This window comes from Schistocerca cancellata, chromosome 3 (assembly GCF_023864275.1).
Source record: "Schistocerca cancellata isolate TAMUIC-IGC-003103 chromosome 3, iqSchCanc2.1, whole genome shotgun sequence".
Classification (NCBI taxonomy): Eukaryota; Metazoa; Arthropoda; class Insecta; order Orthoptera; family Acrididae; genus Schistocerca; species Schistocerca cancellata.
In genome coordinates this window covers 894867499-894893002 of record NC_064628.1, presented here as the reverse complement: position 1 = coordinate 894893002, position 25504 = coordinate 894867499, and the positions used below count along the sequence as shown (strand labels likewise).

The 25504-nt window shown below is 44.3% G+C and overlaps 1 protein-coding gene across 1 annotated transcript in view; it reads left to right on the top strand.

Moving 5' to 3' along the window:
• LOC126175959 (UDP-glucosyltransferase 2-like) overlaps positions 1-25504 on the top strand; it is a 64565-nt gene that overhangs the window by 27813 nt on the left and 11248 nt on the right. Inside the window, exons 3-5 of the mRNA XM_049923046.1 lie at positions 9006-9187; positions 12044-12503; positions 16466-16685. Coding sequence (XP_049779003.1) covers positions 9006-9187; positions 12044-12503; positions 16466-16685 — 862 coding nt within the window. The remainder of the gene's footprint in view (positions 1-9005; positions 9188-12043; positions 12504-16465; positions 16686-25504) is intronic.

Below are 25504 nucleotides of genomic sequence, written 5' to 3'. Positions count from 1 at the left end.
AATTTAAAACCTGGTTCCTAAATCTCTGTCTTACCATTGTATAATCTATCTGATACCTTTTAGTATCTCCAGGGTTCTTCCATGTATACAACCTTCTATCATGATTCTTAAACCAAGTGTTAGCTATGATTAAGTTGTGCTCTGTGCAAAATTCTACCAGGCGGCTTCCTCTTTCATTTCTTAGCCCCAATCCATATTCACCTACTACGTTTGCTTCTCTCCCTTTTCCTTCACTCGAATTCCAGTCACCCATGACTATTAAATTTTCGTCTCCCTTCACTATCTGAATAATTTCTTTTATTTCATCATACATTTCTTCAATTTTTTCGTCATCTGCAAGCTAGGTTGTGGACGGTAATTTCGCTGGTTGACGGTCATATGGGCAATTGTCCAGCTGCGTGAGTAGAAGTTGGATCAAAAGCTCGTTACTTGCAATAATAATATAACAGGTATAATCGTGAGACCAATATATGCAACGGTTACAGAAGTTGGATTTGACGTGTCTTGTCAGACTGGTGGGCGTGCAACGTTCTCATATTATCCTTCAATATGTACATACACTCCTGGAAATTGAAATAAGAACACCGTGAATTTATTGTCCCAGGAAGGGGAAACTTTATTGACACATTCCTGGGGTCAGATACATCACATGATCACACTGACAGAACCACAGGCACATAGACACAGGCAACAGAGCATGCACAATGTCGGCACTAGTACAGTGTATATCCACCTTTCGCAGCAATGCAGGCTGCTATTCTCCCATGGAGACGATCGTAGAGATGCTGGATGTAGTCCTGTGGAACGGCTTGCCATGCCATTTCCACCTGGCGCCTCAGTTGGACCAGCGTTCGTGTTGGACGTGCAGACCGCGTGAGACGACGCTTCATCCAGTCCCAAACATGCTCAATGGGGGACAGATCCGGAGATCTTGCTGGCCAGGGTAGTTGACTTACACCTTCTAGAGCACGTTGGGTGGCACGGGATACATGCGGACGTGCATTGTCCTGTTGGAACAGCAAGTTCCCTTGCCGGTCTAGGAATGGTAGAACGATGGGTTCGATGACGGTTTGGATGTACCGTGCACTATTCAGTGTCCCCTCGACGATCACCAGTGGTGTACGGCCAGTGTAGGAGATCGCTCCCCACACCATGATGCCGGGTGTTGGCCCTGTGTGCCTCGGTCGTATGCAGTCCTGATTGTGGCGCTCACCTGCACGGCGCCAAACACGCATACGACCATCATTGGCACCAAGGCAGAAGCGACTCTCATCGCTGAAGACGACACGTCTCCATTCGTCCCTCCATTCACGCCTGTCGCGACACCACTGGAGGCGGGCTGCACGATGTTGGGGCATGAGCGGAAGACGGCCTAACGGTGTGCGGGACGGTAGCCCAGCTTCATGGAGACGGTTGCGAATGGTCCTCGCCGATACCCCAGGAGCAACAGTATCCCTAATTTCCTGGGAAGTGACGGTGCGGTCCCCTACGGCACTGCGTAGGATCCTACGGTCTTGGCGTGCATCCGTGCGTCGCTGCGGTCCGGTCCCAGGTCGACGGGCACGTGCACCTTCCGCCGACCACTGGCGACAACATCGATGTACTGTGGAGACCTCACGCCCCACGTGTTGAGCAATTCGGCGGTACGTCCACCCGGCCTCCCGCATGCCCACTATACGCCCTCGCTCAAAGTCCGTCAACTGCACATACGGTTCACGTCCACACTGTTGCGGCATGCTACCAGTGTTAAAGACTGCAATGGAGCTTCGTATGCCACAGCAAACTGGCTGACACTGATGGCGGCGGTGCACAAATGCTGCGCAGCTAGCGCCATTCGACGGCCAACACCGCGGTTCCTGGTGTGTCCGCTGTGCCGTGCGTGTGCTCATTGCTTGTACAGCCCTCTCGCAGTGTCCGGAGCAAGTATGGTGGGTCTGACACACCGGTGTCAATGTGTTCTTTTTTCCATTTCCAGGAGTGTATTTCACAAAGGTGACTACGTTATACGCCAGGCAGGATTATTAATGTGCAAGCCAGGCTACGGAAGAGCTGACAGTTTTTTGGAATGGTTACATATACTTTTCTCACGATACCACCTATTGTACTATCGCAAGTAATAAGCTTTTGATAACTTCTACTCATGCAATTGGACAATTTCCTTTATGACCGTCAACCATCGAAATTGCGGTTAACAATCTGGCTTCCTCGCTGTGTTGTTTTGGACCACATGCTGTTATCGTTTTGGTACTTACGAACGCATGTTGTCGCATCACTGCAGACGATAATGCTTTCCAATGCTTGTTCACCGCCTTTTCATATTTTCAACGACCTGAAGATGGTTACAGATACTACCGAATCCTGTTTTCGAATTTTAATAGTGACAGGAAAATTGCAGCTGGGCATTACAAATTTTGTTTTTAATTTTTTTAAATTTAATAAGTCACATTAAGACCGCCTTCTTCTTCCCTCTGACCATGTCAGGTTTCCTATTAACCATTTCTAGTTAATAATCGGTTAAATTAGACCAGAGGAGTCAGTCCATTTCATGTAAACACAAAGGACACCATTATAAAGCCACCACTAGCTTGATCAGTGCCTCGTTGTCAACTTGGGTCCATGGCTTCGTGGGGTGTGCGCCACACTCATACCCTACCATCAACTCTTAACAACTGAAATCGGGGCTCATACGTATGACCAGGCCACGGTTTTCCAGTCGTCAAGGGGCCAACCGATATGGTCACGAGCCCAGAAGAGGTGCTGCAGGCGGTGCCGTGCTGTTAGCAAAGGCACTCGCGTCAGTCGTCTGCTGCAACAGCTCATCAACACCAAATTTCGGCACACTGTCCTAACGGACACGTTCGTCGCATATCCCACACTGACTGCTGCGGCTGTTTCACTCAGTGTGCTGAGAGCTCTATACAAACGCCGCTGCTCTCGGTCGTTAAGTGAAAGCCGTCTGCCCCTATGTTGTCCGTGCTGAGAGGTAATGCCTGAAATATGGTATTCTCGGCACACACTTGACGTTGTGGATCTCAGAATACTGAATTCCCTAACGATTTCCAAAATGGAATGTACCCTGCGTATAACTCCAACTACCACTTCGCGTTCAAAGTCTGTTAACTCCCATCTTGCGGCGACGATAACGTCGCAAAACTTTTCACGTGACTCACCTGACTACAAACGATAGCTCCGTCAATTCACTGCCTTTTTATACGTTGCACACGTGAAGCTACCGCCATCTGTATGTGTACATATCGCTATACCATGACTTTTGTCATCACAGTGCAATGCTCTATTCATTTCTTTCGCTTACGCCATAGTCCTGCAGCAATCGCATGGTCGGCTTGGTTAAAACGGATTTGGCAAGGTTAGTTTTAGGAGTCGCCAGATGCCTTTTCTGCCCCCACCACGTACCCCCAGGGAGGGAATCAGTGTACCCCAGCTGTCTGCATCTAGTGTAAATCGTGAAATACTGCAAAAGTGTTTCAAATGTCTGTGACGCGTGTAACTGAGGCTGAACGTGGGGACCAGCCCAGTATTCACCTAGCGGGATGTGGAAAACCGCCTAAAAACCACAATCAGGCTGGCCGGCGCACCGGTCCTTGTCGTTAATCCGCCGGGCGGATTCGATCCTGGGCCGGCGCGCCTACCTGAGTCCAGGAAGCAGCGCGTTAGCGCTCTCGGCTACCCTGGCGGGTTACGAAGGAGATAAACTTTAAATTGTGAGAAGATACTCACCGGATAAACTTATCGTGGGTGGTGAACATCGTGAGCGATAACATGTGGATTTTATAAGCATCAGATAACACGTTGTGTCTGTTCAACCCACATTTAAAATTGTTGTTTCATTAATGTTTTTTCACTAAGACCGCCCTCTTACATTCGCTGTCGCGTTCTTGTAGAAATGCCAAACAGACTCACTTTGTACTCCGGCGCTAAAATTGTAATAATTGCAGGCTGTAACATTTCTGCTTCAAAATCCTCGTACTGCCTTCAAACGGGTGATTATAGGATATTATTTGTCTGTAAATCCTGCTTTAACACTGCCTCACATAGTTGGCGTCTTTATAAAAGCCTGTTCTCAAATGTTGTCGTGCTGTCCATGGAGATCTTCCTGCTGCTTCTATGCATCAGATAACACGTTATATCTGATATTGTGCTGTTGTAACAGACTAAAGTGGATGAAATTCCGTGGCATCATTAACGATTTCTGCGCCTGTCGCCATCTTTGTTGGTACTCTACGGTCACTCTAACGGGATTCTCGGCGACGTGACTGTCGGGAATAACAGAATTGATACTAGTCGAATGACAGTAATATCTGTTTTCCGTTTGCTGGGTACTCGAGCTCACAGCCAACAATGAATTTATAGTGTTTACGCCGACACAGAAGCAGAAGGGACATCTGGAGGTGCCGTCAGCTAAAAATCTACGCTTGACTGAGTTAAAAATAATATTATTTAATGGCGTGTTACAAACCACTAAAGACGCCCACCCGGTTAGCCGTGCGGTCTAACGCTCGACTTTCCGGAGTGGGAAGGACCGTCTCGTCCCCGGCACTTGTGTCGAGGTCCGGGGAGTCGGCCAGTCTGTAAATAGTTTTTAGGCGGTTTTTCCCTCTGCCTCGGCGAATGCGGGCTGGTTCCCCTTATTCCGCCTGAGCTACACTATGTCGGCGATTGCTGTGCAAACAAGTTCTCCACGTACGTGTACACCACCATTACTCTACCACGCAAACATAGGCGTTACACTCGTCTGGTGTGAGATGTTCCCTGGGACTGAACCGCACAATAACGCAGAAAGAGTGGTTCGTTGTGGGGCGGCGGAGGGGTGAAGTGGACTGGGGTAGTCGTCGTGGGGTTGTGGACCACTGTGTCGTTTCTATGCCCCCTGGTTAACATACAGTCCATACAATACAATACCACTAAAGGCAGAGGTTTCTGTTAGTTAAAGTTACTAGCGGACAGAGAGCAGTCAGTGCTCTCACCATCACGAACTTTCTAACGATTTACCTACTGCCGTTAGCTACCGCACCGAACGTCCTGTTAGAGACAGTGAGTTGTAACTACTTCTCTCAGAACAAATAAAGTTGTATTTTCTGCAACGAATCAGAAATTTAAACTTCTGTTACTACGGTGTTCTACGTTATTGTGCTATTATAGTGGTGCATAAGATCGTAGCAGTTTTGTTTTACATGTTTGTATCCCGGTTGCTATGGGTTCATTAATCGAGTGTCGTCTTTTGTTTGTAGTACGCTGTTGGTATTTTAGTTGACATATTGTCATTTGGAGATAGTGAATGGATCTGTGGACGCTAGGAAATGAAGTGCCAAGTCAGTGCACTCGAGAACTGACAAATGCGATGCGACATTTGCATGCAGTGGGGAAGGTTCAAAAATCGGCTGTGAGGGTAACGCATGCTCTTAAGCCAAAACCACAAAAATCAGCGGGTGGGGTTGTAACCTCCCCCTCACTTATCGACCTTAATGACAGTGAAAATTTAAACCGCGTGTACCTAATGGAAATTTTGGAAAAGCAATCGTCACCGAAGTTAAACTGTCGGTAAAGAGGGAGGAAAGGGTTACATCTAAATGAAAGGAAAAATGCAAATGAAACTGGTGGAAATTAATTTTGGAAAAGGGGTAAAGTTAATAAAGAAAGTAAATGTGTGGCCGTTACGTTAACAATCAACTAGCGGTAATTAGATATTTGAGATTTGGGGGAAATTACGGTCGCCAGTCCTAAGGACAATTACTATAGTAACTGAAAAAAAAGGTTATTACATATATAATTAGCACTAGAAGCGTGGCAACTGAAGGTTGACATGTGCAGTGTGAAAAACTGAAAGTTTGTCAGAAGTAATAAATTTCGCTACACTCTGACGTAATTTAGCAAAAGAATTAATAAAACAGGAAAATCAAAAGTTAATTTAATGACTGAAGTTAATAGTGAGCTTTCTTTCTGAAGCACATCGAAATTCAGTAAAATACGGTTAGTCTTGGACTACCTCAACAATCATTTCAAAAGCTACTTGAATCTACGCAATTTAGAAATAAGGGATTTAACTTTGAACTTGAATTAAATGATTCTAAACAATTAACAATAGTAAAATTTAGTACGTACCAAGCTGAGCTGCAGTCACAGGTAAGCTAAAATACGGTAACAAAACTCGCACTCTTAATTCGTGCTTGTGTAATCTAAATATTGTAGCCAGCTATGAATGCCTTAACTGAACTTTGAAATTAAAGCAGTGAAATCGAATTATATTTGAATTTCAACGACACTCGGGTTCATTTCGGAAAAGGTAGGGACCCTGCTTGGTAATGCAATTGGGACAATGAGCAACAAATGTTCATGCTAAGTTGCTGTAATTATAATTACGAAAATGGTACAGTTTGAAAAGCTGAGGTCTGCCATACAGTTCTAAAACTTTACGTGCTCCCAGTCTTCCTTGTTTGTTGATTGAAGGTTTGAAGCCGTCGATCGTGGAGGTGGCGACAGTCACTCATTGTCGGCCGTTGCTGTTGCAGAAGCTGGATGTTGGCGCGCCTTCTTCTCGACACGGTCACCAGACGAAAAGGGCTCTTGATGTGCGCCAGCTAATGCTTCCCGCCGCGACACCGTGTCAGAAACTATCATCGCAAGCCGAGCGCAATTACATTCTGCCAAACCCCGAAAGCGCGGCAACTCGCGGGAGCGTCACACAAAACACCTGCTCCACTGCACTCCTCCAGCCAGACTCCCTCTCTCTGCTCAGCCCGCGCTCCACGCGACAGAGTTAACACTACCAAAGATCCTACACACTTTGATTCTTCACACAACCTATCGATGTAATCGTTCAATAGCAGTTTTCCCTAGGCAAGACCCAGCGTAAAAATACAAATAATATTTACGAAACAAACCAATTATACATCGACATAAATGCCTATATATATATATATATATATATATATATATATATATATATATATATATATATATATATACAAATAGTAAAACAATTACAATATACGAAGACACAGAAATGTTATATATTCAGGTAACAAAAATACGGAAAACAAATTTATAGTACAATAAATGGAAATAGGAGGATATGCATTTCCGGCGTTACAGGGTATGTGCATCTCTACCTGCTCACCAACTGGCTCATGGGCAGCACCGACCATTCGTATCCTGCATCGTTTCAGGTGACGAGAAATGGTGTCTTTGGAAAAGAAAAGGAATGGTTGAGCTCAAACGAAGCGGGCACCCCTCGCACAAAGACCTGGGCGCATCCCCAAAAGATAATTTTATGCGTCTGGTGGAACAGCGACGGTGTGGTGTACTGCGAAATGCATCCCCGAGGTGTGACAGTCTCTGCTGACATTTACTGCCAACAACTGAGACGTCTTGCAGACATCTACATCTACATCTACATCTACATTTACACTCCGCAAGCCACTCAACGGTGTGTGGCGGAGGGCACTTTACGTGCCACTGTCATTACCTCCCTTTCCTGTTCCAGTCGCGTATGGTTCGCGGGAAGAACGACTGACGGAAAGCCTCCGTGCGCGCTCTAATCTCTCTAATTTTACATTCGTGATCTACTCGTGAGGTATAAGTAGGGGGAAGCAATATATTCGATACCTCATCCAGAAACGCACCCTCTCGAAACCTGGACAGCAAGCTACACCGAGATGCAGAGCGCCTCTCTTGCAGAGTCTGCCACTTGAGTTTGCTTAACATCTCCGTAACGCTATGACGCTTACCAAATAACCCTGTGACGAAACGCGCCGCTCTTCTTTGGATCTTCTCTATCTCCTCCGTCAACCCGATCTGGTACGGATCCCACGCTGATGAGCAGTACTCAAGTATAGGTGGAACGAGTGTTTTGTAAGCCACTTTCTTTGTTGATGGACTACATTTTCTAAGGACTCTCCCAATGAATCTCAACCTGGCACCCGCCTTACCAACAATTAATTTTATGTGATCATTCCATTTCAAATCGCTCCGCACGCATACTACCAGATATTTTACAGAAGTAACTGCTACCAGTGTTTGTTCTGCTATCATATAATCATACAATACAGGATCCTTCTTTCTATGTATTCGCAATACATTACACTTGTCTATGTTAAGGGTCAGTTGCCACTCCCTGTCCATCCGCCGCAGATCTTCCTGCGTTTCGCTGCAATTTTATAATGCTGCAACTTCTCTGTATACTACAGCATCATCCGCGAAAAGGCGCATGGAACTTCCGACACTATACGTATACAGGAACAACCACCAGGGAGACTGTGTGAAGCGATGCTACCCCACGGTAACGCCGCCCGCTTTCTGCTAGACTGACAAAAAACACTATACAGGAGTTGAGTTGGGAAGTCATCCCGCATCCACCTAATTCACCTGATCTTGCGCCCTCAGATTTTCACCCTTTTCCGGCCTCTGCCGAAAAACCTTCAAGGAACCATCTTCCCAGATGAAAATGCGCTCCGAATATGGCTCGACAATTTGTTCGCCTCAAAACCATGTGATTTCTACAAGCGTGGAATCGAAAAATTATCCCAACCTTGGCAGATAGTTTTAAATAGCGAAGGAGAATATATTATTGATGACTAAAGTCTCTGTTACGTGTGTCTGTTGCGTTTACTAAACTCATGGAAAAATGCTACCAACTTCTGCACATGATATATCACAAAATACAACCACAATGCATCGATGAATCTGCTTCCATCACTGCGAAGGATTATCACCAACCGTCTCGTCCACGTGCGATGAAAATTCTTCGGATTTTTAAGGGGTAACATCCCTCATATGTAGCCGCATAGTCTGGGAAAACTCTTCTTATGAGTCGACAATGCCGCAAAGCACGCTACACCAAACACTTTTCTACATATACGTTGAAACTGTAGGGAACTCTACATTAGTTGTAATTATGAAACTTACATAAATGTAACATTTTCAATATTTTTTTCTCTGAAAATGCGAGTAAATAACCATCAAAACATTATGATTATTTCTGCTTCCAGAAAAGAATTGCCAACTTCACAGAAATTGATATATCTGACTCCTACAAGTATCTGAGACAAGCCACTGATTGGATGGTAATGGCCCGTTGGACTGGAATCGACATGGTATTTTCATGGAAGCGGTTAGGGGCTGGTGTTTGCGAGAGCGACCTGAATGCTCCAGAGATGCAGGAGTTCATAAAGTACGTAGCTGCTCTATTACCCTTCAATCTTTTCACTCATCTGCTTTCCGTCTTTTCTTTCCTCCTCCTACTTGACATTCTTCATCTTCACGCAGTAAATTCCACTACGAACAGTGCAATACTCACTCTCAACCTAATTAACTTATAGTTACATATAAGTATTATATTATCTTTAATACCGTATTTTAATCTTACAAATCGAACCGATACAATGTTTAATATAAAATAGAAAAAAAATATATATATTTTAAAATTATTAGGAGATATATTGTAATCTGAAGCTGTTAAAAACTGTTTGTTGCCTATTAAAACACAAAAATTGATGGTAGTTTTTATGGTAAGAGCGAACGAAATCAGTTCACTGAACCAAGCTGTAGGGAATGCTCTGAGAAAGGGTAAGTCGGGAGTAGGAGTCTTGAGTGGTGTTGTAAAGTGATCTGGTAATGGAATTGGTGGGCTAATATGTGGGACAGTGGATCGTAGAAAGCATTGAGTTTGGGGTAAGTTTGACTAGCATGGAGGTCAGACCATGGTTATGGAAGTGAAAGAAAAGGATAAAATCTGAAAGTAGGAGTTGATGGGAAGGTGTGGGTGAAATCTGACAGCAAAATTTTACGGCGGATTTCGTTATCTATGACAGGCAGACTGTGTAAGTTGCGTTGAGAGAGGCTATAAGTGATGTGTAGATTCAGGGTCGGTTAGATTTGCATTTGCTGGTTCAGTGGTATACCATGGTTGCTACGGGAAAAATTATAGGGTATTTGAGTAGTATGCCTGGAGACACATCTTTTGCCGGCCAGTGTGGCCGAACGGGTCTAGGCGCTTCAGTCTGGAACCGCGCGACCGCTACGGTCGCAGGTTCGAATCCTGCCTCGGGCATGGGTGTGTGTGATGTCCTTAGGTTAGTTAGGTTTAAGTAGTTCTAAGTTATAGGGGACTGATGACCTTAGAAATCAAGTCCCATAGTGCTCAGAGCCATTTGAATCATTTTTGTTAAGTCCCATAGTGCTCAGAGCCATTTGAACCATTTTTGAAATACCTGGAACAACATAACAATAAATGAAAGCTCACTTCTTTTATTAACCTGCTTTGCGCAGCATTTGCCAGATGCTCTCTCTCGCGAGCGATGACCAGATAAAAAGGGGGGGGGCTGTACTGCGCGCTGTTCATGTCATCTCTTTCATAACAGCCAAATGAGAAGTTGTAGCAAAAGCGTGAAATTTAAAAAATAATTCCAATCGCGTTATATAAGTTGAAAGAGGCCAGTCGAAGCTATGCATTGCGTACAGACATCACAGACAAGATCAGTGCTTACAGGAGTTATAAAACAAGCAATAGAAATTACGTGACTGTACCAGAGTATTCCTTTTATTCCGTCGCATCCCTGTGCATTCAAGAAGTCACTGTCATATTTTTCTTCTGTCTCGCTGTGTATCTTAAGTCGCATATTGTAGTTGTTAGATTAATCCAATACAGGGCTATTACAAATGATTGAAGCGATTTCATAAATTCACTGTAGCTCCATTCATTGACATATGGTCACGACACACTACAGATACGTAGAAAAACTCATAAAGTTTTGTTCGGCTGAAGCCGCACTTCAGGTTTCTACCGCCAGAGCGCTCGAGAGCGCAGTGAGACAAAATGGCGACAGGAGCTGAGAAAAGCGTATGTCGTGCTTGAAATGCACTCACATCAGTCAGTCATAACAGTGCAACGACACGTCAGGACGAAGTTCAACAAAGATCCACCAACTGATAACTCCATTCGGCGATGGTATGCGCAGTTTAAAGCTTCTGGATGCCTCTGTAAGGGGAAATCAACGGGTCGGCCTGCAGTGAGCGAAGAAACGGTTGAACGCGTGCGAGTTTCACGCGTAGCCCGCGGAAGTCGACGAATAAAGCAAGCGGGGAGCTAAACATACCACAGCCGACGGTTTGGAAGATCTTACGGAAAAGGCTAAAGCAGAAGCCTTACCGTTTACAATTGCTACAAGCCCTGACACCCGATGACAAAGTCAAACGCTTTGAATTTTCGGCGCGGTTGCAACAGCTCATGGAAGAGGATGCGTTCAGTGCGAAACTTGTTTTCAGTGATGAAGCAACATTTTTTCTTAATGGTGAAGTGAACAGACACAATGTGCGAATCTGGGCGGTAGAGAGTCCTCACGCATTCGTGCAGCAAATTCGCAATTCACCAAAAGTTAACGTGTTTTGTGCAATCTCTAGGTTTAAAGTTTAGGCCCCTTTTTCTTCTGTGAAAAAAGCATTACAAGACACGTGTATCTGGACATGCTGGAAAATTGGCTCATGCCACAACTGGAGACCGACAGCGCCGACTTCATCTTTCAACAGGATGGTGCTCCACCGCACTTCCATCATGATGTTCGGCATTTCTTAAACAGGAGATTGGAAAACCGATGGATCGGTCGGGGTGGAGATCGTGATCAGCAATTCATGTCATGGCCTCCATGCTCTCCCGACTTAACACCATGCGATTTCTTTCTGTGGGGTTATGTGAAAGATTCAGTGTTTAAACCTCCTCTACCAAGAGACGTGCCAGAACTGCGAGCTCGCATCAACGATGCTTTCGAACTCAATGATGGGGACATGCTGCGCCAAGAGTGGGAAGAACTTGATTATCGGCTTGATGTCTGCCGAATCACTAAAGGGGCACATATCGAACATTTGTGAATGCCTAAAAAAACTTTTTGAGTTTTTGTATGTGTGTGCAAAGCATTGTGAAAATATCTCAAATAATAAAGTTATTGTAGAGCTGTGAAATCGCTTCAATCATTTGTAATAACCCTGTATTTCTTCAGAGGCAATATCACAGTAATACACAAATCTGTTACAGGTCAGCTCCAAAATTCGACCTGGTTATTATGGAACGACTGCTGACGCCGTGTTTCTACGGCTTGGTTCACAAAGTGGGCTCCCCACCTCTCGTCGGATACGTCACCCTCGGGGCCATTATCCCCAGCCACTGGATCGATGGCAACCCCAGCAATCCCGCCTACCTCACAGACGCGCATGTTGCATTTTCACACCGCATGTCATTCTGGGAGAGACTTTACATGATGTGTGTATGGCTCTACATGAATTATCGCTATTTCTATGTAATGATGCCGGATCAAGAAGAAATCCAGAGAAAACACTTCGGATCTGACGGCCCATCACCTTACGAAACTGAAAAAAATTTCAGCTTGACGCTGATAAACAATCACTTCAGTATAGACTACCCTCGACCCAATCTGCCAAACATGATAGAACTGACTGGACTGCATGTGGAAGCCAACCCACCACCTCTTCCTAAGGTAACGCCTTTTGCTTCTGTCGTTACAGTAGCATACACGACAGCCATATTACCTAATTTATCAAAATAACGAAATCTTCACTATCTGAAAAGTGCATTATAAACATAAATAAATAATTTTAAAGTTGTGTACCTAAGTTTCGCCCATCACAGTAACAATAACACACCAGTGTCCAAAAGTTTATCACAGTCAACAAATGTGGGTATATACGAGGGTTGTTCGGAAAGTAAGGAACGATCGGTCACGAAATGGAAACCACAGTGAAAATCAAAACTGTTTTATTTGCACATGTAGCTATACCTTCCAGGTACTCCTCTACATAGTCGCCGCGTTATACCAAATTTCCAACACCATCGCTGTAGAAGGCAGCCGCCTGTGCTTTCCGATAATTTGCTATGCTGGTCTATAGCGAGTACCCTGCGCCCAAGTGTTGTCTTCGTATCCAGCGTTTCATGTGAACAGAGGTGATACTCAGGAAGAGCCAATTAGGGCTGTGTTGCGGGTGATCGAGCACTTCCCATCAAAAAGGCTGCAGGAGCGTCTTCACTGCCCCTGCAGAGTGCGGCTGAGAGTTGCCATGAAGAAGGAAGTGCGTGGCAGTTGTGTTAGGTGGGCTGCATTCATTAAGGCGAAGCCTCTCAGTGGGCCCTCCTACTTGGTGGGAGACATCGTTGTTCTGGGCACCTTTACTCCCCACTCACAGTGCGCTCACAGCTGAAAAGAGCGTGTTGATGCGATCGACGGGCATACTAGAGACACTGCCGAAAACGTCTTGGAAAGCCTCGTCGGATTTTCAGAGTGGTTTCCATTTCGTGACCGATCGTTCCTCACTTTCCGAATAGCGCTCGTATTTCACCAAATGTATGTTGAAATGCAGAACAAGGTAAAGTGTAACATTTTCTCCAATATATGTAATAAGTAAAGGCAAAAATCGAGGTACACAATGCAAAAATTATAATAATGAAACTAAGGACGTAAGATTAGATACTGAAGTGACAAAAATCATAACATATCTCGTAATTTCGTCCTGGATCTCCTTTTGACCAGCGTAGTGCAGAAATTCGACGTGGCAAGGACTCAACGAGACGTCCCCTGCAGAAAATTGAGCCATGCTGCCACTGTAACCGTCAATAATTGGAAAGTGTTGCCAGTGCACGGTTTTGTTCACGAACTGACCTCTCGAGCATGTCCCAGAAATGTTCGATGGAATTCACGCCAGGCGCTCGAATTGTTCCCTTCACTGGTTACAAGGCGCATTGTTGCCCATAAAAATTCCATCACTGTTTGGGAACGTGAAGTCATGATTGGCTACAAATTGTCTCAGAATTAGTCGAACGTAACCATTCCCAGTCAATGACCGGTTCAGTTGGACCAGAGGACCCAGCACACTCACATATACACAGTCCATATCATTATGGAACCCCCACCGACTCGCGCATTGCCTTGTTGACAACTTGGTTCCATGGCGCCGTGGAGCCTGGACCACACTCTAACCCTTTCATCAGCTCTTACCAATTGAAACTGGGGCTCATCTGACCAAGCCAGGTCTTTCTGGTGGTCTAGGGTACAACCGATATGGTCACGAGACAGGGAGAGGCCCTGCAGGCGATGTCGTGCTGTTAACAAAGGCCCTCACGTCAGTCCTCTGCTACCACAGAACATCAGCACAAAATTTCTTCGCACTGTCCTAACGTATACGTTCGTCGTATGTCCCACTTTGATTCCTGTAGTTATTTCACGCCTTGTTGCTTGTCTATTAGCACCGACAACTTTACATGTGCGCTGCTGCTCTCGGTCGTTAAGTGAAGGCCGTCAGCCACTGAGTTGTCAGTGGTGGGAGGTGATGCACACTGTTTACTCAGTAGATCTCTGAACATTGAATTCCCTAACGATTTCCGAAATGGAGTGTCCCATGCATCTAGCGACAACTACCAAAGTTAGTTAATTCCCACCGTCGGTCATAATCACGTCAAAAGCCTTTTCACATTAATCACCTGTGTACAAATGACGGCTCTGTGAGTACACTGCCATTTTATACCTTGTCTACACGATACTACCGCCATCTGTTTATACGCATATCATTATTCCATAACTTTTGTCCCTCTATTGTACAGTCGACGTTGGAACGACCAGAGATGGAGCGCGAGCTCGATTTAGAGAAGCAGTGTACTTTTCGAAGTGATCATCCTGGCATTTGCCTACAGTGGTTTAGGAAAACCACAGAAAACTTCAGTCTGGACGACTATATCCGTTCCCGAATTTCCATCCTCTGGATTGTCAGTCCAGTGTCTTAGCCTCTTTGGTGCCTCATTCAGTAACTAGTAAATCCTCTTCCACAACAAGAAAAGAGTTCATGAGGAATATGTATGCCACTCTCAAACACGTGTTTCATAGCAATGTGGAATACTGTTTACGAAGAGGTTCAAGAGCTATGTTGGTAGTTAATTCCAATTCTGAACGAGGATTGTGCGCAGGTCTTGACGAGTCCTCAGTGATCGGTGAAGGGCTAAAATTCGACAGGCACAGAAATTTTGTAGGATTCAGATTAGGTAACCTCGCTGACGAGCCCTGCGAGTATTTAGTCCTCTGGGGCATCTCCATCCAGACAGGCATTACCGTCTCGAAACAGGGCGTCTTAGCCCATTGCTCTTCTCAGAGGTCGCTGCATTGCCTCAAGTCTGTACCTTTGGAAACCCTCCGACCACCACGGGGCTCTGTAAGCACACCTAAAGTATTGCCTCCCCACCTGACGGATCTCACCACCACCAAACCAATTGATTTCCATGATTTTCTACAATATCTCATAGCTGTACCTCTGAAGCCCTCCAAACACAATGAGGATTTGTAAGGACATCTGATGTGTTGTCTCCCCAACCGATGGATCTCACCACCACCAAATCAGTTGATTCCCATGATTTTCTTGCGATGATATCGGCAACTTATTTTGACAATAATTTTGAAAACTGAAGCGGAAATCATCTGCAAAGACCGTAGTTCATCGCCCGATTAATAAAAAATCAGGCTATCTGTCTACTTCTTCATGGAGAACACACATTGCTAGATGTCTGGGACATTGACCAGCTGCTCTGAGCTCCTTATAGATAGATTGTTGGGAAACTGAAACTCCGGAGGCAACTGTCTGCCCCATATCCTTAGTCGAATTCCTGTGCGTAGTTCAAGCCAGATGTCGACGGGTTTGGAGTGTTACTAATCGTAACTTTTTACTGCCCTACGATGAACATTTCCTGTGTCTATATTCCGCCTCTAAAGGCCTTCATATGGCGTGTGATGATAAATTGAATGTTGTTGAGTATGCAGTTACTGCCTGACAAGGATTCTGCCCTGCCAGAAGGGTCCACATAGCGACTTCTACATTCAGTTGTCAGATTTGACAAGAGACTAACCTTTGTTCACGACGGATCTGAGATGGGACTAAGAAGTCATGAGAGATGGGAGGGAGTGCAGTGGTTAAGACATTGGACTCGCATTGAGAAGGAACATGGTTCAATGCCATATTCACCTATCCATATTTGGAGTTTCAGTGGTTCCCCTATATCGTTTAAGGTGAATTCTAGGATGGTTCCCCCGACAAGGTAACAGCGGACGTCGTTTCGGACCACGTCAAATCCGAGTTCGGTCTGCGTCTCGAATAACTTGAGCGTGACCTGATGTCAAGCCCAGATCTTCGCTGTGTGCACAATGAAAGCAGAAACTGTTCTTAAAAACACATATGCTACATTATCGATTCTTAGTGAAGTCTGAACTATTAATTACATGAATAATTTTCTTTCACTTGTTATTCTTTACGATTTTTCACTGATTGAGCCATGTATTTGCACGATTGTATTTGCATGTATGTATCGTTGCAGTTCATGGCACGTCTGTTCTGCAATTGCTTTGATAATACTTAAAAGTTCGGTTATTACAGGTGTTTACAACTCAGTGTTTACTTTTACGAATAGGACATACAGGACTGGCTGGATGGGGCAGAACACGGCGCCGTGTACTTCAGTCTGGGTTCCACTCTGCAGGCGAGTACGATGCCAGAAGATAAGAGGCTGGAGTTTCTCGAGGGTTTCAAGAAAATCCCGCAGCGGGTGCTGTGGAAATGGGAGAAGGACATGGAAAACCTGCCGCCCAACGTCAAAGTCTCAAAGTGGCTGCCTCAGCAGTCTGTACTAGGTATGGCACAGCTCACGCATCAACATCACAAATACCACGTCTAATTTGTGTGCCTCACTTACTTAAAATTAACTGAATTTGCAAGAATCATAGATGTATCATATCCGTATGCAGACCACTTCCAGGTCTAGGCAGTGGAAACTACCTAGTCTATTCTTTGCAATGTATTGCTGCTGCCTGGAAGTGTAGCCGTGTTTATCTCGAAATAACCGACTCGCTTGCTGACCATGAAACAAATTTTCACCAGCAGTGTTTGATCGTCTGCGGCAGGTGACTGACTGTTACAATATCTGTCTACCAACGTGGATCATAACCTCCGTTAAATCCAAAATTTCACCACATTGTCTCATGGCATGAAGATACGTGACATTTCACATTGTAATCCGTCTATCAAACCAGAATGTTAAGCCAGCCGTAGCCTCGATGTTAATCGAGACGACTAGGCTATGAGTTGTCCATTGGCTTTCTTTCGCTACATACTCGTTCACGCATCAAGGCTATGAGCACTATGGGACTTAACGGCTGAGGTCATCAGTCCCCTAGAACTTAGAACTACTTAAACCTAACTAACCTAAGGACGTCACACACAGCCATGCCCGAGGCAGGATTCGAACCTGTGACCGTAGCGGTCGCGCGGTTCCAGACTGTAGTGCCTAGAACCACTCGGCCAAACCGGCCGGCTACGCATCAAAGCATATAGGACATAGCGGACTGGCCAAGCACTAGTAATGCTCGTTCACAATAGACGCACACACTCATCATACTTCATAGACATATTCGCCAAGTTCTAAAATGGCTCTAAGCACTATGGGACTCAACTTTTGTGGTCATCAGTCTCCCAGAACTTAGAACTACTTAAACCTAACTAACCTATGGACATAACACACATCCATGCCCGAGGCAGGAGTCGAACCTGCGACAGCAGCGGTCGCGCGGTTCTAATTTGGCCAAATTCTAATAAAGACTTTAACGAACTAAATCCGAGATGGCCTTTTCAAGAAAACAGTGCAAATTATTTCTCTACTGGTGAAACTCTGAAGCTGCCATGGAGATGTGTTTTCTCAATGGCTATCATGTCAACTTGTACTGAACGTGTAGGCACTGGATTCGCAGCAAAACTTAAGCGAAGTAGCAGAGCCAACCTCCTGCAGATTTCGAGCATTAGAATGACTTGATGATCACACTTAATTATTGAAAAGGAATCGTTGGTGAGTAGAGTGAGAATGTGCGTCATGTAACTTAACACGTAGGGACAATGTGTTGCACACTTGAGCAGTCGTTTGATGTGTCAGGAAACGCACCTTTTAGGATTCAATAGCATCTGAGAACCCTTCACGACCATACAAAAGCTCACTGATAAAGTTAGCTGTGGGCTACCCAGTCCTCTGTACAAGGTGCATTCAAGTTCTAAGGCCTCCGATTTTTTTTTTCTCTGGACTGGAAAGAAATAAAAACGTGCGCATTGTTTTAAAATGAGGCCGCATTCATTGTCAATACGTCCCAGAGATGTCAGCACCGTATGGCAGATGGAATTTTACCGTCAGCGGCGAGAATGAGAACTGTTTTAAATACTTAAAATGGCGACGTTTTCCTTACTTGAACAGCGTGCAATCATTCGTTTTCTGAATTTGCGTGGTGTGAAACCAATTGAAATTCATCAACAGTTGAAGGAGACATGTGGTGATGGAGTTATGGATGTGTCGAAAGTGCGTTCGTGGGTGCGACAGTTTAATGAAGGCAGAACATTGTGTGACAACAAACCGAAACAACCTCGGGCTCGCACAAGCCGGTCTGACGACACGATCGAGAAAGTGGAGAGAGTTGTTTGGGGGATCGCCAAATGACTGTTGAACAGATCGCCTCCAGAGTTGGCATTTCTCTGGGTTCTGTGCACACAATCCTTCATGACGACCTGAAAATGCGAAAAGTGTCATCCAGTTGGGTGCCACGAATGCTGACGGACGACCACATGGCTGCCCGTGTGGCATGTTGCCAAGCTATGTTGACGTGCAACGACAGCATGAATGGGACTTTCTTTTCGTCGGTTGTGACAATGGATGAGACGTGGATGCCATTTTTCAATCCAGAAACAAAGCGCCAGTCAGCTCAATGGAAGCACACAGATTCACCGCCACCAAAAAAATTTTGGGTAACCGCCAGTGCTGTAAAAATGATGGTGTCCATGTTCTGGGACAACGAGGGCGTAACCCTTACCCATTGCGTTCCAAAGGGCACTACGGTAACAGGTTCATCCTACGAAAATGTTTTGAAGAACAAATTCCTTCCTGCACTGCAACAAGAACGTCCGGGAAGGGCTGCGCGTGTGCTGTTTCACCAAGACAACGCACCCGCACATCGAGCTAACGTTACGCAACAGTTTCTTCATGGTAACAACTTTGAAGTGATTCCTTATGCTCCCTACTCACCTGACCTGGCTCCTAGTGACTTTTGGCTTTTTCCAACAATGAAAGACACTCTCCATGGCCGCACATTCACCAGCCGTGCTGCTATTGCCTCAGCGATTTTCCAGTGGTCAAAACAGACTCTTAAAGAACCCTTCGCCGCTGCCATGGAATCATGGCGTCAGCGTTGTGAAAAATATGTACGTCTGCAAGGCGATTACGTCGAGAAGTAACGCCAGTTTCATCGATTTCGGGTGAGTAGTTAATTAGAAAAAAGATCGGAGGCCTTAGAATTTGAATGCACCTCGTATGAAGATAATTGGCGTACATTATTGTTGTTGTGGTCTTCAGTCCTAAGACTGGGTTGATGCAGCTCTTCATGCTACTATATCCTGTGCAAGCTTGTTCATCTCCCAGTACCTATTGCAACCTAAATCCTTCTGAATCTGCTTGGTGTATTCATCTCTTGGGCTCCCTCTACGATTTTTACCCTCCACGCTGCTCTCCAATACTATATTGGTGATCCCTTGATGCCTCAGAACATGTCCTACCAACCGATCCTCTTCTCCCCAATCCTATTCAATACCTCCTCATTAGTTATGTGATCTACCCATCTAATCTTCAGCATTCTTCTGTAGCACCACATTTCGAAAGCTTCTATTCTCTTCTTGTCTAAACTATTTATCGTCCATGTTTCACTTCCATACATGGCTACACTCCATACAAATAATTCCAGAAACGACTTCCTGACACTTAAATCTATACTCGATGTCAACAAATTTCTCTTCTTCGGAAACACTTTCCTTGTCATTGCGTCTACATCTTATATCCTCTCTACTTCGACCATCATCAGTCATTTTGCTCCCCAAATAGCAAAACTCCTTCACTACTTTAAGTGTCTCATTTCCTAATCTAATTCCCTCAGCATCACCCGACTTAATTCGACTACATTCGATTACCCTCGTTTTGCTTTTGTTGACGTTCATCATATATCCTCCTTTCAAGACACTATCCATTCCATTCAAGTGCTCTCTGCCGTACATTAGCTGAAGAAATTTACAGGACTGTTAACATAATAGGGTTCTCCGGAGTAGCTCGTTACATGTGCGGAGAGAAATCTCACCATGAGGGCCCTAATACGTTCAGTAGGGGTTCTGCGGGAAATGATTGAGAACCTGGGGTATCCTGTGCTTAGCATTTGGTTTGCCTGGGTGTTATGGTGCCTCTGGGGAGCCCGCACTGTGTTGCTCCTCACGAACACTGGTGGCCTATTAGACTGCGTTCACACCGACTCGTCAAGTCGTGCTCCGGTAATCACCACCTGTCATGTGCGGCTGTTGACTACTCCGTGCAATACGAGTCACAGCTCACTGATGCGATGCGACGGGAGACTCATCCGCGGCCATTTTTACGAGCGCTCCAAACAAGCATCAGACAGCAACGCGCGGCTAAACAAACAATAATAAACAATGGAAGATTATTCACAGCTGCTGCCAGTCACACAAGGGATGTCACATGAAATAAATCGGAAGTATTTTCGAGATGGCAGCATCCGAGAACTGCATCGGTACAAATCTACCGATACAAAGACCATATTTGGTGTAACACAACAGCATGATCGACCTAAATTTGAAGATGACCGTGTAATCGGGTGTAGATGTAATCTCGTTATGCTACACTGAATGAACTTACGGGGTACAATTATTGAACTATATGAAAAAAAACTAAATTAGTTACAAACTACGGCGTGGACGCACTTTATTCAACGTGTAAACGTCACTACATATATTCGGATTTAAGTTATGACATGTTCTATATGCCTGCCATCATTGGCGATGATGTGACGCAGACGAATAGCTAAATTCTGCGTGACCCGTTGAAGTGTCGGAACATCGATGCTGTCGATGACCTCCTGAATGGCTGTTTTCAGCTCTGCAATTTCTTTCGTGTTTATTGGTGTACATCTTGTGTTTATTGTAGCCCCACAAAAAGGAGTCGCATGTGTTTAGATATGGAGAATATGGCGACTAATCGAAGCCCTGCCAGTGGCCTCTGGGTCCTCCAGAGCCACATTGCGGTCACCGAAGTGCTCCTCCAGGACATCGAAGATTCTCCTGCTTCGATGGGGTCGAGCTCCATCTTGTCTGAACCACATCTTGTCGAAATCAGGGTCACTTTGGATAACGGGCATCAAATCATCTTCCAAAACCTTCACGTACCGTTCGATAGTCACCGTGCCATCGAGGAATATTGCACAGATTGTTCCGTGACTGGACATTGGACACCACACGGTCTCCCGTTGAGGATGAAGAGACTTCTCGATCGCGAAATGCGGATTCTCAGTCCCTCAAATCCGCCAAGTTTGTTTACTGATGAACTCATCCAAATGAAAGTGGGCTTCGTCGCCAAGGCGTAAGCACTTGCACATACTGGTTACGATCATGCTTCGCAGCCAACCGTGCAGTTTGAGCGCCGTAACACAAACCGTTCAGAAGTTATGGCTATTCTATTTCATATAATTCAATAATTGTCATCCTGTAAGTATGTTAGTTAACAGTGTTTAATTCCGTGTGCGGGATTCCGACGTTAAGAGAATGAAACTAAATTTATTATGCACCTCAAAATAAATAATGCTGTACTGATATACGAGTAATAGCGCTGTACCTTTACTCAAACATGCAAAAACGAGAATCAAGAAAATTACATAAACGTCATATTCTGGTACTGCATATAGTTGCCACAAGTATATAGTACGAATGTTGTTGAATAATAAGTATAAGCATGAAAACTGTACTGAGGTACTCGAAATACACTAACGCATGCATCATGTCATGTTATAAAGAAATCAGCCCAAAACAAAATCTGTCAAATCAGCTGTCATATTCAAATATAGTGCTGGCTGCAGTTCTCAACCAATCAGAACAAAGCACTTTTACTACAGGTTCGTGCCAACGATGTATAACATCGATTCACGAATTTGCTCACTTCAGAAATTTATTTATTTATTTTACGTGAGAAGTCAGGATCTTCGAAACACGGTAAATGCATACTGATTTTTTGTTTTGTTTTTGAGTCATCCGCCGTCTGACTGGTATGATGCAGCCTGCCACGATTTCCTCTCCTGTGCCAACATCATCTCAGAGTAGCTCTTGCAGCCTACGTCCTCTTGTCAGTTGCTAGATGTAGTCCAATCTCTTATCTTCCTCTGTAGTTTTTACCCTCCACAGCTCCCTCTACTGAGATGGACGCTATACCCTGATGTCTTAACAGATGTTCTTAATCCCACAAACTAACCAACCTTATTGTTGTCAGTGTTTTCCATACATTCTTTTCCTCGCCTATTCGCCTGAGAAGCTTCTCATTCCTTACCTTAACAGTCCACTTCATTTTCAACATTCTTTCGTAGCACCACATAACAAGTACTTTGCTTCTCTTCTTTTCCGGTTTTGCCACAGTCCGTGTTTCACTACCATACAATGGTGTGCTCCAAACGTACAGTGTCAGATTTTTTTCCTGAGATTAAGACCTGTGTTTGCCGCTAGTAGACTTTTCTTGGCAAGGAATGCCCTTTTTGCCAGTGTTGTTGCTGATGTTGTGGTCTTCAGTCCTGAGACTGGTTTGATGCAGCTCTCCATGCTACTCTATCCTGTGCAAGCTTCTTCATCTCCCAGTACCTATTCCAACCTACATCCTTATGAATGTGCTTAGTGTATTCATCTCTTGGACTCCCTCTACCATTTTTACCCTCCACGCTGCCCTCCAATGCTAAATTAGTGATCCCTTGATGCCTCAGAACGCGTCCTACCAACCGGTCCCTTCTTCTTCTCAAGTTGTGCCACAAACTCCTCTTCTCCCCAATTCTATTCAATACCTCCACAGTAGTTATGTGATCTACCCATCTAATCTTCAGCATTCTTCTGTAGCACCACGCTCCATACAAATACTTTCAGAAACGACTTCCTGACACTTAAATCTATACTCAATGTTAACAAATTTCTCTTCTTCAGAAACGCTTTCCTTGCCATTGACAGTATACATTTTATATCCTCTCTACTCCGACCATCATCAGTTATTTTGCTCCCCAAATAGCAAAACTCATTTACTACTTACGTGTCTCATTTCCTAATCTAATTCCCTCTGCATCACCCGACTTAATTCCACTACAGTCCATTGCCCTCGTTTTGCTTTTGTTGATGTTCATCTTATATCCTCCTTTCAAGACACTGTCCATTCCGTTCAACTGCTCTTCCAAGTCCTTTGCTGTCTCTGACAGAATTACAATGTCATTGGCGAACCTCAAAGTTTTTATTTCTTCTCCATGGATTTTAATACCTACTCCGAATTTTTCTTTTGTTTCCTTTTCTGCTTGCTCAATATACAGATTGAATAACATTGGGGAGAGGCTACAACCCTGTCTCACTCCCTTCCCAACCACTGCTTCCCTTTCATGTCCCTCGACTCTTATAACTGCCATCTGGTTTCTGTACAAATTGTAAATAGCCTTTCGCTCCCTGTATTTTACCCCAGCCACCTTTAGAATTTGAAAGAGAGTATTCCAGTCAACATTGTCACTGTTACTCTACTTTTTATGTCCTTGCTCCGTCCGTCGTGGCCTATTTTGCTGCGTAGGTAGCAGAAATCACCAGTTATGATGTCAAGTTCCTCGCTGTTCTCATTTCATTTACTTCTTATTACTTCCGCCTTTCTTCGGTTTACTCTGAATCCATATTCTGTACTCACTAGACTGTTCATTCCGTTCAGCAGATCCTGTAATTCTCCTTCACTTTCAATGAGAATAGCGATGTCATCAGCAAAGCTTATACTTGTCATCGTTTCAGCTTCAATTTCAATTCCAGTGTTGAACCTTTCTTTTATTGCTTCCTCGCCGCATAGACTCAACAGCAGGGGCAAAAGACTACATCCCTGTCTTACACCCTTTTTAATGTGAGTACTTTGTTCCTGGTCTTCCAACCTTATTGTTCCTCCTTGACCCTAGTACATACTGTATATTACCCATCTTTCCATGTAGCTTACCCCTACTTTACTCAGACTTTCGAACATCTTGCACCATTTGAAGTTGTCAAGTATGATTACTATTTGAAAAGTGAACAAAAGGATTGTAGGGCAGGATGCGTATCAACACTACATTTATATGGCGGTACTGTTGCAGCCACAATGTTGTAAATCTAAAAATTGCAATACAACTGGGACAATATTATTCGTTAAAGTCTTTTTTTCCAGTTTCAAAAATCCCTGCTTTTGCTGCTACAACGATTACACTCATGCTGGTATTTGGCGATCTCGAGATCCGTTATACATCTGTTGCATCTCCCACACTGCCACTACAGTCGTGAGTCTGATGTCATGAGACTGTAATTTAGGAATTGACACTATTTGAAATACGCGGCATTGGCGTATTGACAGAGTATGTTTGTCCATACAGTTGCTTACTCCTTGGCACCTGCGAAACAGTTTCAGTTCAGTGATACCACACGGTTCAATGATTGTTCACATAAAAGCACAATGATCTAAAGGTTCAAATGTGAAAGTTCACACGCATAGTGTTCCCAGTAACCAACCGATCTGCGTCTACTGCACACCCGAAAACTGTTTTCGTTCATCCATGAATAAAATGGCAGTGACTGCTCGCATTTGGTCCAGTATTAATCACTGTCTTTCTCCAGTTCACATTGATAAGGCGCACATATTAATTTAAATGTTTCATCCGTGTCTTTACGTACGAAAATTCAACCCACCAGCCGACGATAACCACAATCACCGTCTCTTATTCGCCACCACCATATGACTCGATTCTTCAGTATCGATAGTCGAAAACAGTCTCTGTTACAGCAAAGATACATACAGATATACACATACGTACATACATACATACATTAATCCTTGTTCCATAGATCATGAATACGACTTTTCGTAATGATGTGGAATGTGTCAGCTTAACATAAGTTTTCTTTACACAAAATAATTAACTTTTTCTTACAGTTACTACTTCACATCTAAGAATTCATCTATTGAGTAGAAGGAGTCATCATTCAGAAATTCTTTTAATTTGCTTTTAAATGTTGGTTGATTATCTGTCAGACTTGTAATACTGTTTGGCAAATGACCAAAGATTTTTGCGGCAGCGTAATTCACCCCTTTCTGCGCCAAAGTGAAATTTAATCCAGAATAGTGAATATCATCCTTTCTTCTAGTGTTAAAGCTATGCGCTTCGCTGTTATTTGTGGATTGTTATGGGTTATTAATGACAAATTTCATAAGTGAATATATGTATAGCGAAAGTACTGTGAATATCCCGAGTTCCTTAAATAAATGTCTGCAAGGTGGGCTCCGGCTGTTATTCTGATTACACGCTTTTGTGCAATGAATACTTTCTCTCTTAATGACGAATTGCCCCAA